Below are 15,657 nucleotides of genomic sequence, written 5' to 3' on the forward strand. Positions count from 1 at the left end.
AGCTGAATTTTGGAATCACTTACTGTCTTGTGGATAATAAATGATCTGAGTCTAAAAATAGCCATCAAGTTGGGGGAGCTGGCTGATTTCAGCGTTATGTAATACACAACAGTGGGATTGATAAATCAGTATTTAAATTGGAGCCAACATCCTTGCTTATCTCTGAGTGAAATTTATATCTGCCTTGCAGTTTTAAAAATCAGAAGTCAAGGTGTCCGAGGACCCAATGTGGTCAGAATTAGATTACTACTCAGAGGCTGACATTTCTGTGCCAGGGATCAAAGAGTGTAGGTGGCCAAGCCTTGGGGTTGTGGGCCAGAACCTCACAGGCTGGAAGAGCATCTGGAGTGGAACACACTGGAAGTCACACATGGTTGTGACTTGGGCCTTTGTGGCTACCTAGCTGTTTCTACTAAAAACTAAGTTTTGTATCTATAAAACATATTTGTAAAAGTTTCAAATTAAAAAATCTGTGTAAAGCTATCTTTTAGGCTGAAAGCTTTCTTTTGAGTTGGGAAAAGAAATGGGATTGTTAGGTTTATTTTCCAAGTGAGGAGCTGAGAGGAGACCCAGTGCAGCAGCCAGGATTGGGGGCTCTGGTGTCACATGTTTTTGCTCCCATCCTGGCTCTGCAGCTTAGCAGCGAGTGATTCTGGCCAAATCATAGAACCTTTCAGCTTCAGTTCCCTCATTTGTAAAATGAGGATAAAAATAGCAATGCTTCAGTAGGGATGCTTGAGGATTAAATAAGATGTTAATAAGACCAGTTAGTGTTTATCAAGTACTTACAATGTACCAGGCACTGTTGTTGGGTACTTTGTTGGTTATCAGATGTTGATATCTATTGTAGTTTATTGTTATAAATAAGCATTATTATTAACAGATAATGCATGTAAATAACTTGGCACACTGCCTGGAACTTATCTAAGTGTTTAAGAAAAATTAGTTGTCACTAATTCTGTTTGTTAGGCATTTACCACATCCTGCATCTTTATGCATTTATTTATTGATTCATCTCTGTTGTCTGCTCTCTTGGTTATATCTTTGAGTCTGAACAAATGTGTTTCCCAAATACCTTCACCAAAATCCCCAAAATGTGAATATTCTCTCTTTCAACACAAAGACACGTTGTTGTTATTTTAACGAACTGCTTGAGAGTAAGTTATATACATGATGATCCTTTTTCTGTAAATATGTTTGTGTAAATTTCCTAAAAACTCTTACATAAGTAGAGTGAAATGTCAATATCAGGAAATTAATGTCAATGCAAAATATCTGATTCCTAGACCATATTCAAATCTTATCTATTATTGCACTAATATGCATTACAGCAAAAGAAAAATACTTTTTTTTTGTTTGAGGATTCAATTCAGGACCACACATTGCATTTGTTGTGTCCTTTAATCTGGAACAGTTTCCTAGTCTTTGTCTTTTAGGCTGTGACATATTTGAAATGGACAGAATGTGCCATATTGGGGTTTGTCTTATATTTCCTTATTATTAGATTCAGTTTATATGTTTTTTTTTTGAAACCAGTCCAGAATTGATGCTATCTCCTTTTCAGGACACACAATGCATATTTATCCCATTACTAGTGATGTTGTCTTTGATCAAATGGAAAAGGGAGTGCTACGGTCTGTGTGTGTCTCCCAAAATCCATGTGTTGGAAATTTAATCCTGACTGCAACAGCGTTGGGAGCTGAAGCCTTTTGGGAGGTGTTTATGTCATTAGGGTTCTGCCTTCATAAATGAATTAATGCTGTTATAAAAGGGATTGACCAAGCAGTTCATTCCTTTTTGCCCTCTGCCTTCTGCAATCCTTTCCAGAGGCTACACCATTCAAGGTGCCATTTTCGAAGCAGAGGGCAGCCCTCACCAGATGCTGGTGCCTTGATCTTAGACTTCCCAGCCTCTATGAATGTGAGAAAAAAAAATTTGTTCTTTATAAATTACCCAGTCTATGGCATTCTGTTATAGCAGCACAAAATGGACCAAGACAGGTGGTATATGCTAGGTTTAGACACCATAAAGTTACTGTGTTTTTTTCCCTTTGAAATTAATGTTTCTTTCACAGAGATACTTTGGTACAATGCAAGTGTCCTGTTTCTTATCATCCTTTCAATCAGCAGCAGAGCCCATTAATGATTCTTGCCTGAAACAATTACAGTAATAAATAGTGATTGCCAGGTGGTGGTATTGTAGTTTCATCATTCCTTTTTATATTTGTTAGCTGGAATTCTACTCTAAGGATCAATCCTCCTTTCTCCACTGTTTGTTTATAACAATATGGACTCAGAAGCTCATTTTATTCTACAGATTATAGTTGACTGCTGTGATTATTTACTGTGATGCTAAAATTGTCCCAGACTGGAAATGGGTGCCCCTTCACTCTGCCTCTTGTGTCCTTTTGACTTTTTTTTTTTTTGAGCACTTTGTTACTTTCTGCCTCCACAGGATATTTTAGGCTCATGTTCTTGTACTTTCTTTGTCTTGACACTTAAATCAGCCATTTCTCTAAGGAGCTCTGTTTTCTTTTATTGGAGATTGGTTTTTAGAGCTCCATTCTGGGTACTGGGTGCGCTGATTGCTAAAGGGGTGTTGTTATAGCTAAGCCCTCTCAGTGAACAGAACTTGGAAAAAACTATATACATGTGTACATATATATACACCCACATTATACATAGGTAGACACATGTATGTCCCCACCCCTGTGATTTTGTGCTGGTACTCTTCCCATCCCAGTTCATGATTGCAGAGTTCACTCTAACTCCTTCTCCTTTCCATTTTTAAACTCAATTTTCTAGCAGTGAGAATCCTGGCTCTCATTACCCAACACATATTGTTTGCTCAATCCTAGAATACTAAAGCAGTTTTAGAATTGCTAACCCATACTGCTGTGGAAAACAAACCTAACTAGAATTCAATATGTGTTTACAGTTATTTTTATCTTTAGCCTGAGAGTACATAGTCAAAATAATGTGCCGAAAGTTACTTGCCACTCCTAAATTTTAATAGCTTAAAGCAACAGAGGTTTATTTGTGCTCACACTGCCTGTCTGACACAGATCAGTTGGAGAATTTTGCTCTGGGTCACTTTGGGAGCCAGGATGGCGGAGCAGCCACCATCACCATGGCATGGAAAGGGAGAGTGTGAAGTCTCGTGCTCTCAGAGCTTCTGATTCAAATGAGCACATAATTCCACCTATGTTTCATTGGCAAATTCAAATGGACAGTAAAATACAATCAGACTGTGTGCTCAAAAAGAGAGCTTGTGAGGAAATTTTATTTATTTAATGCCATCCTTATAAAGTCTTTGGAATTTTTTTTTATAGCTAAGAAAGCTGAAGTACTCTGGCTTATTTTTAAACAATATAGGGTCCAATTAATCATTTTATCTGTTATATAATATTTTATACTGTGGACCTGTACCCAGTTCATGGGGCCATTTCCGAACTAATGGATATTTAGATAGTGTCTACCTTTTCCTATTAGAAACAATGCTTTGATGAGTATCCTTCATGCACCGATGACCTTGTTTGGGCATTTCTCTCAATAAAGATACCCATAGGTGGAGTTACTGAGCAGTCAGTTTCTTTATCAGTCAGAGATTCCTTATTTCCTACATTCTTCTCTGTAAAGCGAAAGGAATAATAGAAGCAACCTCATTAATTAATCGCTAGCACAAAGCAGATGCTCTCTTATATGAGAGCTATTATTATTCTTTTCTCTCAAACGTGGTACTAGATTGTGATGTTCTCTTTTGCCTTTGTATTTCCCGTGGGTAGTTCACCTCATCCAATGGGGTTTCAGATTCCCAACGTGGAAGGAGTTGCTGCTCTCTTTTCTTCATAAAACAAGGCATTTTAAGGCAATGTGTTCTTCAGTTCCTTCTAGATCTAAGATATCCCTAAGATTCAGTTGACTCTGCAGATTCGAAGCTAACAGAATGATTGTCATGTAAGGAATCATGACCATTTGAGAAACAAGAAGAGGAAAGGAGAGACTGTCAACACTTAGGGCTGCTTGCTGCCTGATGTGTGAATCCTTCTCATGGCCATAGAGTACGAGGCTGTTACTCACCCTGGTAAAACTTCAGCTGGTCAAAAAGGGTGTTGAAGATGCCCTGTATTATATCTACTTCTTGGATTTTATAGTCTGCCAAATGTTTTCTCATTGGCAAAGTTGTTCTGTTGCCCACTGTCCATCTTTCACAAAACACTGAATCATCATTGGCATTGAGGAGTGATATGAGCCTTTCTACTGACATCTGTACTGATGTTCCCAACACATGAAATGCCAGGACGTACGGCATTACCTCACTATTCAGAATAACACGGAATCTTTTGTTTGTTTGTCTTCACTATGCAGTGGCTTTCAATATATCCACAAGGGTTTGCAACCATCAACACTAATTCTAGAATATTTCCATCACTCCTCCAGTGAAATCCCAAACCTATTAGCAGTCATATACACACACACACACACACACACACAAACACACACACCCCCCCAGGAGTATAATTGCTAGGTCATATGGTAATTCTTTGTTTAACCTTTTGAGGAAGCACCAAACTTTTCTACAGCAGTCACACGATTTTACACCCCACAGACAATGTATGAGAGTTCCAATTTCCATACATTCTTGCCAGTCAACACTTGTTATTTTATGTCTTTTTATTTAAAGCTGCCCTAGTCAGTGTGAAGTGGTATCTGTTTTTGGTTTACATTTCCTTAATGATGTTGAGCATCTTTTCATGTGTTTATTGGCCAATTTGTATTAATATATCTTCTTTTGGAAACTGTCTATTCAAATCTTGTTCCCTCATTTTTAATCTGGATATTTGTCTATTTTGTGTGGTATAATAGTTCTGTATATATTCCAAACACTAGACCCTTATCAAATAAATTATTTGCAAATATTTTTTCCCATTTGTGGATTGTCCTTTTACTTTCTTGGTGGTATCTCTTGAAGCACAAAGGTTTTTAACTTCGATAAAGTACAATTTATTTTCTTTGTTGGTTGTGCTTTTGGTGTCATATCTAAGCAATATTTGCTGAGTCTGATGTCATGAAGATTTATACCTAAGTTTTCTTTAAAGAGTTTAATAGTTTGAGCCCTTAAATTTATGTCTTTGATATATTTTGAACTAAATTTTGAATGTGGTGTGAGGTATGGATCCAACTTTGTTCTTTTTTATGTGGATATCCAGTTATCCCAGCATTATTTGTTGAAAAAACTATTCTTTCACCACTGAATTATCTTGACATCTTTGTTGAAAATCAATCTGCTGAAAATGTGAGAGTTTATTTCTGGAAAGTCAATTCTAATCAGGAAGTGTGAGCCTTCCAACTGTTATTTATCAAGATTGCTTTGGCTATTCTGCCTCATCTCCATATGAATTTTAACACTAGCTTGTGTATTTCTGGAAAAAAGGCAGCTGGAGTTTTGATAGCAATTACATTGAATCTGTATATTTCTTTGGAGAGTGTTGACATCTTAACAATATTAAGTTTTCCAATCTATGAACATAGGATACATTTTATTTATTTATTTAGGTATTTTTTAAACTTTTTCAACAATACTTTGTGAGATATTTAAGTTTAACCAACTACTTTCATTAAACTTATTTCCATGTAATGTATTAATTTCAATGCTATTATAAAGAGAATTAGTCTCTTAATTTCATTTATATATCGTTCATTACAAATAAAATTGAGTTTTAGATTTTCATCTTGTATCCTGAAATTTGCTTAACTCTTTTATTAGCTTTAATGGTTTGCTTGTGAATTTCTAGAATTTTCTAGGTATGGGATCACGTCATCTGCAAACAGAGATAGTTTTACTTCTTCCTTTCAATTTGGATTCCTTTTAATTAATTCCCCCCCTTTCACCACCAATTGCCTTGGCTAGAACCTCCAGTACAACACTGGATAGAAGTGGTGAGAGTCATCTTTGTCTTCTTCCTGATCTTGAGCAAGCTTACAGTCTTTTACCATTGTGATGTTAGCTGTATGTTTTCCATAGATGGCCTTTATCATGTTGAGGAAGTTCCCATCAATTCCTAATTTATTGAGTAACTTTATTGTTGAAAGGTGTTGGATTTTGTCAAATGCTTTTTTTTCACATGTCTTGACACTATCAAGACATGCATTTTGGTCGTTTGTTCTATAATTAAAGTGTATTACATTGATTAATTTTCATACGTTGAACCAACCCACTGCATCCCTGGGATAATTCCCACTCATTATGGTGTTTAGTCCTTTAAAAAAATGTTGCATGCATTTGTTTGCTAGTATTTTGCATGTGTGTGGCAGGGGTGTGGGGTTGGCATCTATATTCTTTAGGGATATTGGCCTGTAGTTTTCTTTTCCTGTGATGTCTTTGCTTTTTTTTTTTTTTTTTTTAAATTAGGGTAATACTGGTCTCATAGAATTAGCTGGGAACTGTTTCATCTTCTAATTTTGTGAAGAATTTCTAAAAATTAATATTACTCTTTCTTTAAGCTTTTGTTAGACTTTATTAATGAAACCATCTGGTCCTGAGCTTTTCTTTGTGGAAAGTTTATTTTTTAATTATTCAGTCTCTTTATCAGTTATAGATATTGAAATTCCAATTTCCTCTTGAGCCAGTTTTGGTAGTTTTTGTCTTTTTATGAATTTTCTCTTTTCATCTAGGTCATCTGGTTTTTGGCATATGCTCTAGTATTCCTCTGTAATTTTTTTTTTCCTGTAATACTGAGCTCCTGTTTAATTCCTTATTTTAGAAATCTGAATCTCCCTACTGCTTCACTCATCAGTCTGGCTAAAGTTTTATCAGCTTTAAAATTTTTCCAAATAACTTACTTTTGGTTTCATTGCACTGATTTTCTCTGTATGTAATTTATTATTTTGTATTAATACATAAATATGAAATGTAATATCTAATATTATTTAACATAACATTATTTAATAGTAAATACCAATATTTAATATAAATAACGATATGATATTTATATTATTATTAAACTATACTTATCATTTTTTCTGCTCTATTATTGTTGTCTTCCTTGTGCTTGTTCTGGGTTTGCTCTTTTTTCTCTGTTCTCTAAGGTAGAAAGCTAGGTTATTAATTTGAGATATTTTAATTTTCCCATATAGGCATTTACAGCTATAAATTTCCCTCTCAATACTAATTTTAATGCATCTCATAAGTTTTGGCATGTTGTGCTTTCATTTTTACTCATTTGATAGTATTTTCTGATTTCTCTTGTGATTTCTTTTTTGAAACATTGGTTGTTAAAAGAGGATTGTTTAATTTCCGAATGTTTACAGATATTTTTAATTTTCACCCTATCCTTTTCTAATTTCATTCTATTGATATCAGATAATTTACTTTCTATAATTTCAGTCCTTTCAAATTTGTTGAGACTTGTTTAATGGCCTGACCTGTGATATGTCCTACAGAATGCTCCATGTAAATGCAGTAACAATGTGTTACTGTTGCTGGCTACTGTGTTCTATAGATGTCTGTTAGGTCTTGTTTCTTTATAGTATTCTTAAAGTCTTCCTTTTCATTGTTGATCTTATGACTAGTTGTTCTGTTAATTACTGAAAGTGGAATATTGAAGTCTCCAACTCTTATTGTTGAATTTTATCTCTTTCTTCAACTGTGTCAGTTTTGGCCTCATGTATTTTGGGGCTTTGTTAGGTGCATCTGTTTTATAATTGTTATATTTTCTTGTTGATTGACTCATTTTATACAACATTCACCTTTGTCTCTGTTTTTGTCATACAAGTTGCATCTTTCTGCAAGTTGTGTGTCCATGAACAAACATCTATAATTACTCCTTTATGCAGTTCTCCTTTAAATAAGATAGAAGAAATGTAATGTCACAAACAATATGTTTGTACTGTCCTTTATATTTCTCAATGTAGTTACATTTACTGATGCTCTCTATACCTTCATGTGTAATTGAATTACTGTCTGGTGTTCCTTCATTTGAGCCTAGAGGTCTTCTTTTGGTGTTTCTTGTAAGATGAGTCTATTAGTGAAGAACTCTCTCACTGTCTGTTTCTCTTGTTTTGTGACAATTTCTTCATTTTATTTTGAAAGACAGGTTTTCTGGATATAAAATTCTCAGTTGACAGTCTTTTCTTTCACCACATTGAATGTTGTCATCCTTCTGCCTTTTTGCCTCCAGTTTCTGGTAATACAACAGTTCTTAGTCTTTTGAAGATTGCTTGTATATCATGAGGTATTTGTCTTGCTGTTTTCAATATTATACAGTATTTTGGTATTTGACAGTTTGATTATGATGTATCTAGGTGTGGATCTTGGTGAGTTTATTCTATTTTGAGTTTGCTGAACTCTTGAATGTGCAGATTAATATTTTAAATAAAATCTGGGTCACCTTTGCCATTAATTACTCAAATATTATTTCTTCCTTTTTCTCTGCCTCCTTTTCTTCTGGGATTGCAATTGTGCTTATGCTGGTATGCTTGATGGCATCACAGAAATCTCCGATGCTGTATTTGTACTATTTTTGTTCATTCTATTTTCTTTATACTCCTCACATTTTAATTTTAATTAACCTATCTTTATGTTCACTGATTCTTTTTGCTATCTGCTCAAATCTGCTGTTGAGCCCCATGAGTTAATTTTTCATTTCAGTTATTATACTTTTCAACTTTAGAACTTCTAATTGGTTATTTAAGAAAATGATTTATATCTATCAATATTGTCTTTTTTTTTTCTTTGAGATGGAGTCTTGCTCTGTGGCCCAGGCTGGAGTGCAGTAGCATGATCTCAGCTCACTGCAATCTCTGCCTCCTGCATTCAAGCAATTCTCCTGCCTCAGCTTCCCAAGTAGCTGGGATTACAGGCGTGGTTGTACCATACCTGGCTATTTTTTTATATTTTTAGTAACGATGGGGTTACACCATGTTAGCCAGGCTGGTCTCAAATTCCTGACCTCGTGATCTGGCTGCCTCAGCCTCCAAAAATGCTGGGATTACAGGTGTGAGCCACCGCACCTGGCCTCTCATACTTTCTTTTAGTACTTTAGATGTTATTTTCTTTATTTCTTTGAATATATTCAAAATGTTTAATTTAAAATAATTGTCATCTTTGTCTAGTAGGTCCAATACCTTAGCTTTCTCAGGGAAAATTTGCTTTGATTGCTTTTTGTCCTGTGTATGGGCCATATTTTCTTGCTTTTTTGCATATCTCATAAGTTTTTGTTCAAAGCTGGACATTTTGAAATAATATAATGCAGCAACTCTTGGAATCAGATTCTCTTTCCCTCCCCAAGTTTGTTTTTGTGATTGTTTGTTGTAGTAGTTGTTGATTGCTTAGTGACTTTTGCAAACTAATTCTGTAAAGTCTGTAAAGTCTCTGCTTGGTTAGCTTCGTGGTCAGCCAATGATTAGGCAGAGTTTTCTTTAAATACCTGACACCTGCCTTAGCTTTCACTTCCTGCTTTATCAGAGCCTCAAAATCAACCAGAGGTGAGACCTTAGGTCTATTCTCTGATCTTTCTTGTGTATGAGCACAGCTCTAGGCATGCACACAGCCCTAAGTATGATTATGATCTTATAAATTCCCAGGAATATGCCGTAGCCTTTCAATGACCCTGTGGACGTCTCACTCTTTATCTTTTCCTTTGAAGCTTTTTTATTAAACTGTTATACACTGCCTCAGGCAGCGAAAAGTCAAACAGTTGCCTGGAAAGTATCTCTAGGGAAGAGCTTTCCACGCTGGGTGAACTGAGAGTGGAGCCAAATACCGACAGCCTTGCAAGTGGGTTTTTTTCAGGGAACCATTAGACAAGTCAATAAATGACAATTATTTGGGAATGAGGTTTTGAAAGATCTCCAGTCCTGACCTGCCCACTCCAGTGGCTTCTAGACTGCTGGTTTTTACTGTCAGTATAGGCTGTTATTTTTCAAAGATACTACAGCACTAGAAAGTGTGAGATTTAAGCAGGTCAGGTTAAAATGCCACAAAGTTCTGTTTTTACCAAAAATCAGCCATTTTTTCTTGAATAAATGATCTCCTGGTTGCCTGTCAATCTTTGGTTTATTTCCAGAGTTATACAAAAGTTGATCTTGACACTGACAGTTTCCTCATTGCTTTTATGTAGAAGGGAATTTTCTGATGTTTTGATGCTACCATTTTCACTGACATCACCCTAACATGCAACATTAATGGAATCACATAGTCATAAAGGACTATAAATATGTTTCAAGGCATGAAACCTAGAACTCACACAAATAAGAGCAGAATAAAATACTTGGTTTTTTGATAGGTTAGGGATTTTTAGCACCTCTGGGATCAGGGGACGATTTCAATGTAATATTTACCATGGTAAATTGCTTTCTCATTGTGCTAAGTAGGTAGGAATTGCCTTCGGGATTTTTGAGAGGCCGTTGATGGACACAGGATAAAAAAGGTACAAAAATCTCAGCTACCTGTGAAAAAGCTGAAGGAGGAAACATGGTTGCAAAGTTATGTGTAATAGAATCATAAGTTTGTGTCAGTTGTAATTTATTATAAAAATTAATTTCACCTTTCTTAAAACTCAGTTTGGGAAATATATTGTAATGTCTTCCTTGAAGGCTATGAGCTTCTACAAGGCAGAGATTGATGTCTAGCCTTTTATCTTTCCCTCGTGTGTTGCTTGTTACCTGTCCTCATGTGTTAAGAATTTTTGTTGCAACTGACAAAAAACCCAACTCAAACTAACTTCGGTAAAACAGTTAATTTTTATGTATCTAAATTTCCAAAGATAACAGACTTCAGGTGTAGTTGGATTCAGAAACCTAGAAATCTTTCCCAGGAATATTTGCAGCTCCTACTCCTGTCTCATTTTCTTTGTTTGGGCTTCACTTGAATCTGTCTTTGTGGGCAAAGGGCTGCAATACCTAGATTGACTGTATTTTGGTCACGTGCTCTTCTGTGAAGTCTGACTGGGTGTTCTGGGGTCAGCGCCACCCAGGCCACATTCACAAATGGCAGGAGTTGGGTGATACAGAGAGAAAAAAAAGAAACATTGTCACTAAAGAGGAAGGAAGGAGGGGATGCTCATTAGACAAAATCAATGCACCACACACAAAAAATACCTGCATTGATTTATTTTTTCAGCTGCATGATTGAGTCGAACTTAGCAGTTAAGATACGATCTCCGTTCCTTGTATTCATGAGATTACTCCCACTTCCATGTCATTACCCCACCTAGGTGAGTTCTCATCTCAACTTCCACAGTACTTCCCATCCTATGTGCTTTAATATAAATTTATGTAAGTGTGCACAGGATTAAGCTCCCCAGGCAGAGGGGAGTGCTCAGGAACATGGAGTGTCGTTCTGTTCTTTTGGATTTCTCTCTTTAAAATTTCATCCAGAAGAGGGGACACATGTAAAAAACAAACAAACTTAATTTTTACATTTCTTAGATTGGGATGTTATTGTTTTTAAATATTCATTACAAAGTTGATGTTTTCTGTTAACAACTAGCTATTATTTGCAGGTTTAATATCAACGAAAAATAAATCATCTATAAAATGGGAATAATATCCGTGACTACCTTGGGAGAGTTGAGAAAACTGAATGAGGAATTAATGACATATAAAACACATAGAACATTACCCGTTTCATACACAATAGCTAAGTTTTAGCAATTATTATTATTATTATTAAAGGTTGACTCCATCTCTTACTCTATTAAGCCTTCACAATCAAGTTTGGAATAGAGAGTGTGGGGCTGACTGCAGAACCCACTTCGTGCCTGAGCTAAGGTTAAGGACTCCAAGTGTGAAAGCAGTACTGAAATAATGATCTCATTGATACAGTCTGGGAGACACTGAAATAGTTATCTGGTTGGTTCATTCTAGTGAAGCCAATTGTGGAATGTTTGGTGAACTCTCATTGCTGGGCTGTGTTGCCCAGGTGTCTACCATCTTCTCTGGTTGACTCCCTTTCTCTTCAGGCAAGTGTGAAGTGGCATCTCTGCCACAGTCCCCTTGTGAATCTACTCAGTGGTTCTTCAATTCACTCATGGAGCAAATACTGTAGAGAACTTACTGTAACAGCTGGATTTATTGTGTGCTTGTTGCCCATTATGTACCAGTTCTGTTCTAAGCTTTGTACATTGATTGATTTATCAAGTTTTCATAAGGTCCCCATACAGGAGCTGTTTTTATTATCCCCGTTTTCCAGATCAGAGAACCCAGGCACAGGGGAAGTACCCTGTGGTGGATGCTGTTGATGGGATGTTAATGGGCTCAACTGTGGTGAGGAACAGAAAGACAGGAGCAGGAGAGAGGGTAAAAGGTGCCAAGGTCAGATCATTCTATGTGCATGAGCTTGGATTTTATCTTAAGAATAGCAGGGCTGGGCGCGGTGGCTCATGCCTGTAATCCCAGCACTTTGGGAGGCTGAGGCGGGCGGATCACGAGGACAGGAGACCCAGACCATCCTGGCTAACACAGTGAAACCCCGTCTCTACAAAAAAAAAAAACAACAAAAAAAAAAACCCAAAAAAACTAGCCGGGCGTGGTGGCGGCGCCTGTAGTCCCAGCTACTTGGGAGGCTGAGGCAGGAGAATGGCGTGAACCCGGGAGGCGGAGCTTGCAGTGAGCCGAGATCGCGCCACTGCACTCCAGACTCTGTCTCAAAAAAAAAAAAAAAGAAGACTAGCAGGACACTTTTCAAAGAGTTATAATCTAGGAAAGAAATAATCTGCATTATATTGAATAAAAAAGATAATCTTTGTTGTAAAGAGAATGGACACAGGGAAACCAGTTGGGGAGGGCATTGCAGTTGTCCAGTTGAGGGAAGATGGCTTGAGTAGGGAAGTTGGCAGTGGGGGTGGCAAATATTGGACAGACTGAGATAAATTATGAACATATATTAGAACCTATAGAACTCTGAGGAGATCAGTCAACTGAGGAAGTGAGAAACGCACATGTCAGCATTTAAAAATACCTGGGTTTGGGGGGAGATCTCTGGGGGTTCTGGAGGTGTCGGGGAGGTGGGGTGTTGATGGTCAGCTTGAGTGTGCGGAGGTTTGTAATGTTTGACTCGTTCTCTTCTGTTGTTCCTGCTGTTGTCTTTCCTAATTTAAAATCACAATGAAGTCTATGTTCACTATGTTAATAGGCCCAGAAAATAGGTAGTCGCTTCCCAAATGATCCTTGAGCCAAGATTTGAAAAGTACTGAAAGGAACTCGTGTGCTCTGTGTGAGTCTGTGGGGCGGAGGGTGGCGGGGCTGGAGTAGGGCAGAGGGAGTGGAGGTCCGGGAGGGGAGGATGACCCTGCGCCTGGGGACTGAGAAGACATTCCCACCAACCGTCAGGTTTGATTATCTCAGTCTGGGGTGGAACCCCGTCCAGCTGTTTGGAACCTTCCATTTTGTGTGTGCTTCGTAGCTTCATCCCTTGGGACAACTGTCTAAATTGCAGAAGGAGAATGAAGGCGTCGGGAGCTTGGTGGACACCCCTGTCCCCCTCGCCCCCGTGGTGCGCGCTTGCTGACCTGAGCCCTCTCCTCTCCTGTTCAGGACACCGAGGTTTTGAACACCGCCATTCTCACCGGAAAGCCTGTTTCGGTTCCTGTCAAAGTCGTGGGGGTCCAGGAGGATGGTTCTGTGGTCGATGTGTCTGAGTCTGTGGAATGCAAGTCTGCCGATGAAGACGTCATTAAGGTAAGGGGGAATTTATCTACAGTTCTCCTAAGTACTTGCTCGGAGCTTTTTGTCGCCCCTTCTTTTGTCTCCAAGGTCTTGTTCTGACTGAGCGTCCCATGCTCTGAAGGGCTGGAGGCCAGAATGACCTCCCGAAGGAGGAAACAGCTGACGGCAGAGACTCCCTGGAATCAGCAGGCGGCTGCAGCAGGCGATGCTGCTTCCCGCTCCCTGGAAAGGGGAATCCCTGACCCTTCCCAGCAGAAAGAATTTATTCTCCTTCTCCCCTTTCTTGTCTCCCCTGTTCTTCCCTCTATCTTTCCTCATAAGACAATATTTTCCCAACTTTAGTAATCCAAATACCACCTTCTCATTTTTTTTTTTTGCCAGCTCACAGTGTCTAATAATACTATTTATTCGATATATTTTCTTTAAATGCCTTGCTTCTTTGGGGTGGTCAGTTAGCTCAGTGGGTTAGGGTGTGGTGCTAATAAACGCATTGCCTTTTCAAACTTAAAAACGAATTTAGCTTCATTATAAGACAATGAAGTCCATAAACTTGGTGTATTAAATTTTTTGTTAATATGCCTTAAAATAAATAACTATTAAAATAAAAATAAGTTCACCCATGTGCCACCTAACTTAATTTGAATATAACCAGTGGGATACAGTTTAGGAAATCTGGCCATGGGACATTTCTGCTAGATTCTTCACTCAAATTAGCTCTGTTTCTGACTCCAAATTCTGCTAGGAACCAGACAATATGTTGTTCATGCTCTTTGAAGGGGTCTTTTTGAACCACCGAATTTAGTGTTTCTGCTTATTTTTTCTTAGCACATTGGTTGCCATTGCTTTTGCAGCAGAGGCCTCAGCGAGAAAGGAGTTGAGTTTTTTAGAATGATTGATCCTTCCTCCTTTAAATTGTTAAGAGAGCCCCTAAGTCCAATCTATTCAGCTATTTTAGAAAAATACAATAACTCAGAGTTCTGCCCTTCCTCACATTCTACTAGCTCCTGTTTAGAGGTTACATGAAACTTGGTCTCAGTAAGGTCTGGGAGGGGTTGGTTTCTTCTTCTTGTGACCTACAGGACACTGTGTCTTAAGCCAGAGACAGTTTCAGAAAAAAAAGACTGATATAGTCATGAGGTCTAATTAACAAAGAAATTAATTCTTAGGAAGCTCACGTTTGGCATAGAGTCTTTCCTGGACTTGCAATGCTCACTGTCCTTAGAGATGGAAGGTGGACTAGCTGAAAACCTGCACACATAGCCCTGCCTGGGGTTCCTGGTGGTCCTTGTATTCTGTAGGCAGGTTTGATTAAATCTGTGGCCTTAAATATTCAGAGTTTAGAAAGATCTGAGCCAAGTCACAGGAGATTATCTGCACCAATGAAAAATATGGATGATGAACTGCTGCTGGTTGCTTTTGACAATGTGCAAGTTTCACACCATTTTTACTATTCCCCTGTCATTCTAGAAAGGAGACACTGATAAGAGATGATGGTGTCTGTATGCTTATGTCATAATGGGCTCAAACAAATGATTCAATCTATAGTTTCCTAAGCCTTTTGCTCTGACCTAAGAGCCTGCTGTGAAGCCCCATGGGGTGGAATCCTCCTTCTCTTGCCCTGAAGAGCTCTGCTCTAGAGGGACAGGACCGAGTTCAAGGATCCCATTATTGCCATATACTTGGTTTTCTCCACTCCACACGGATGTACTAAGAGTATCCTCTGCTCATCCTCATAGACGTCATTTTGGAAGATGATACTTTTTTGCTCAACTTTCACCTGTGTAGCCTCAGGAGGATGGGGATTCATCTAACAAATTATTGCCCAGCCTTCAGAGGAACAAAGTGGAAGCTGCAGATCACAAGCCCAGGGCTGTATTCACACTTTTTTAGGGGATTCCAGGACTGTTGCAAATTTGGGGGCTTGTGTCAATTGAGGGGATTGAATTAAATGGCTGTGATGCATTTATTGTGGCTTCAGTGTCACTGTTTG

The 15,657-nt window shown here is 38.0% G+C and overlaps 1 protein-coding gene across 1 annotated transcript in view; it reads left to right on the forward strand.

Annotated features, from left to right (window-relative positions):
* LOC112634677 (transmembrane protein 132B) overlaps window positions 1-15,657 on the forward strand; it is a 325,168-nt gene that overhangs the window by 244,570 nt on the left and 64,941 nt on the right. Inside the window, exon 5 of the mRNA XM_025402374.1 lies at window positions 13,536-13,679. Within this exon, the coding sequence (XP_025258159.1) occupies window positions 13,536-13,679 (144 nt within the window). The remainder of the gene's footprint in view (window positions 1-13,535; window positions 13,680-15,657) is intronic.

The sequence above is a fragment of the Theropithecus gelada genome, chromosome 11 (genome assembly GCF_003255815.1).
Source record: "Theropithecus gelada isolate Dixy chromosome 11, Tgel_1.0, whole genome shotgun sequence".
Classification (NCBI taxonomy): Eukaryota; Metazoa; Chordata; class Mammalia; order Primates; family Cercopithecidae; genus Theropithecus; species Theropithecus gelada.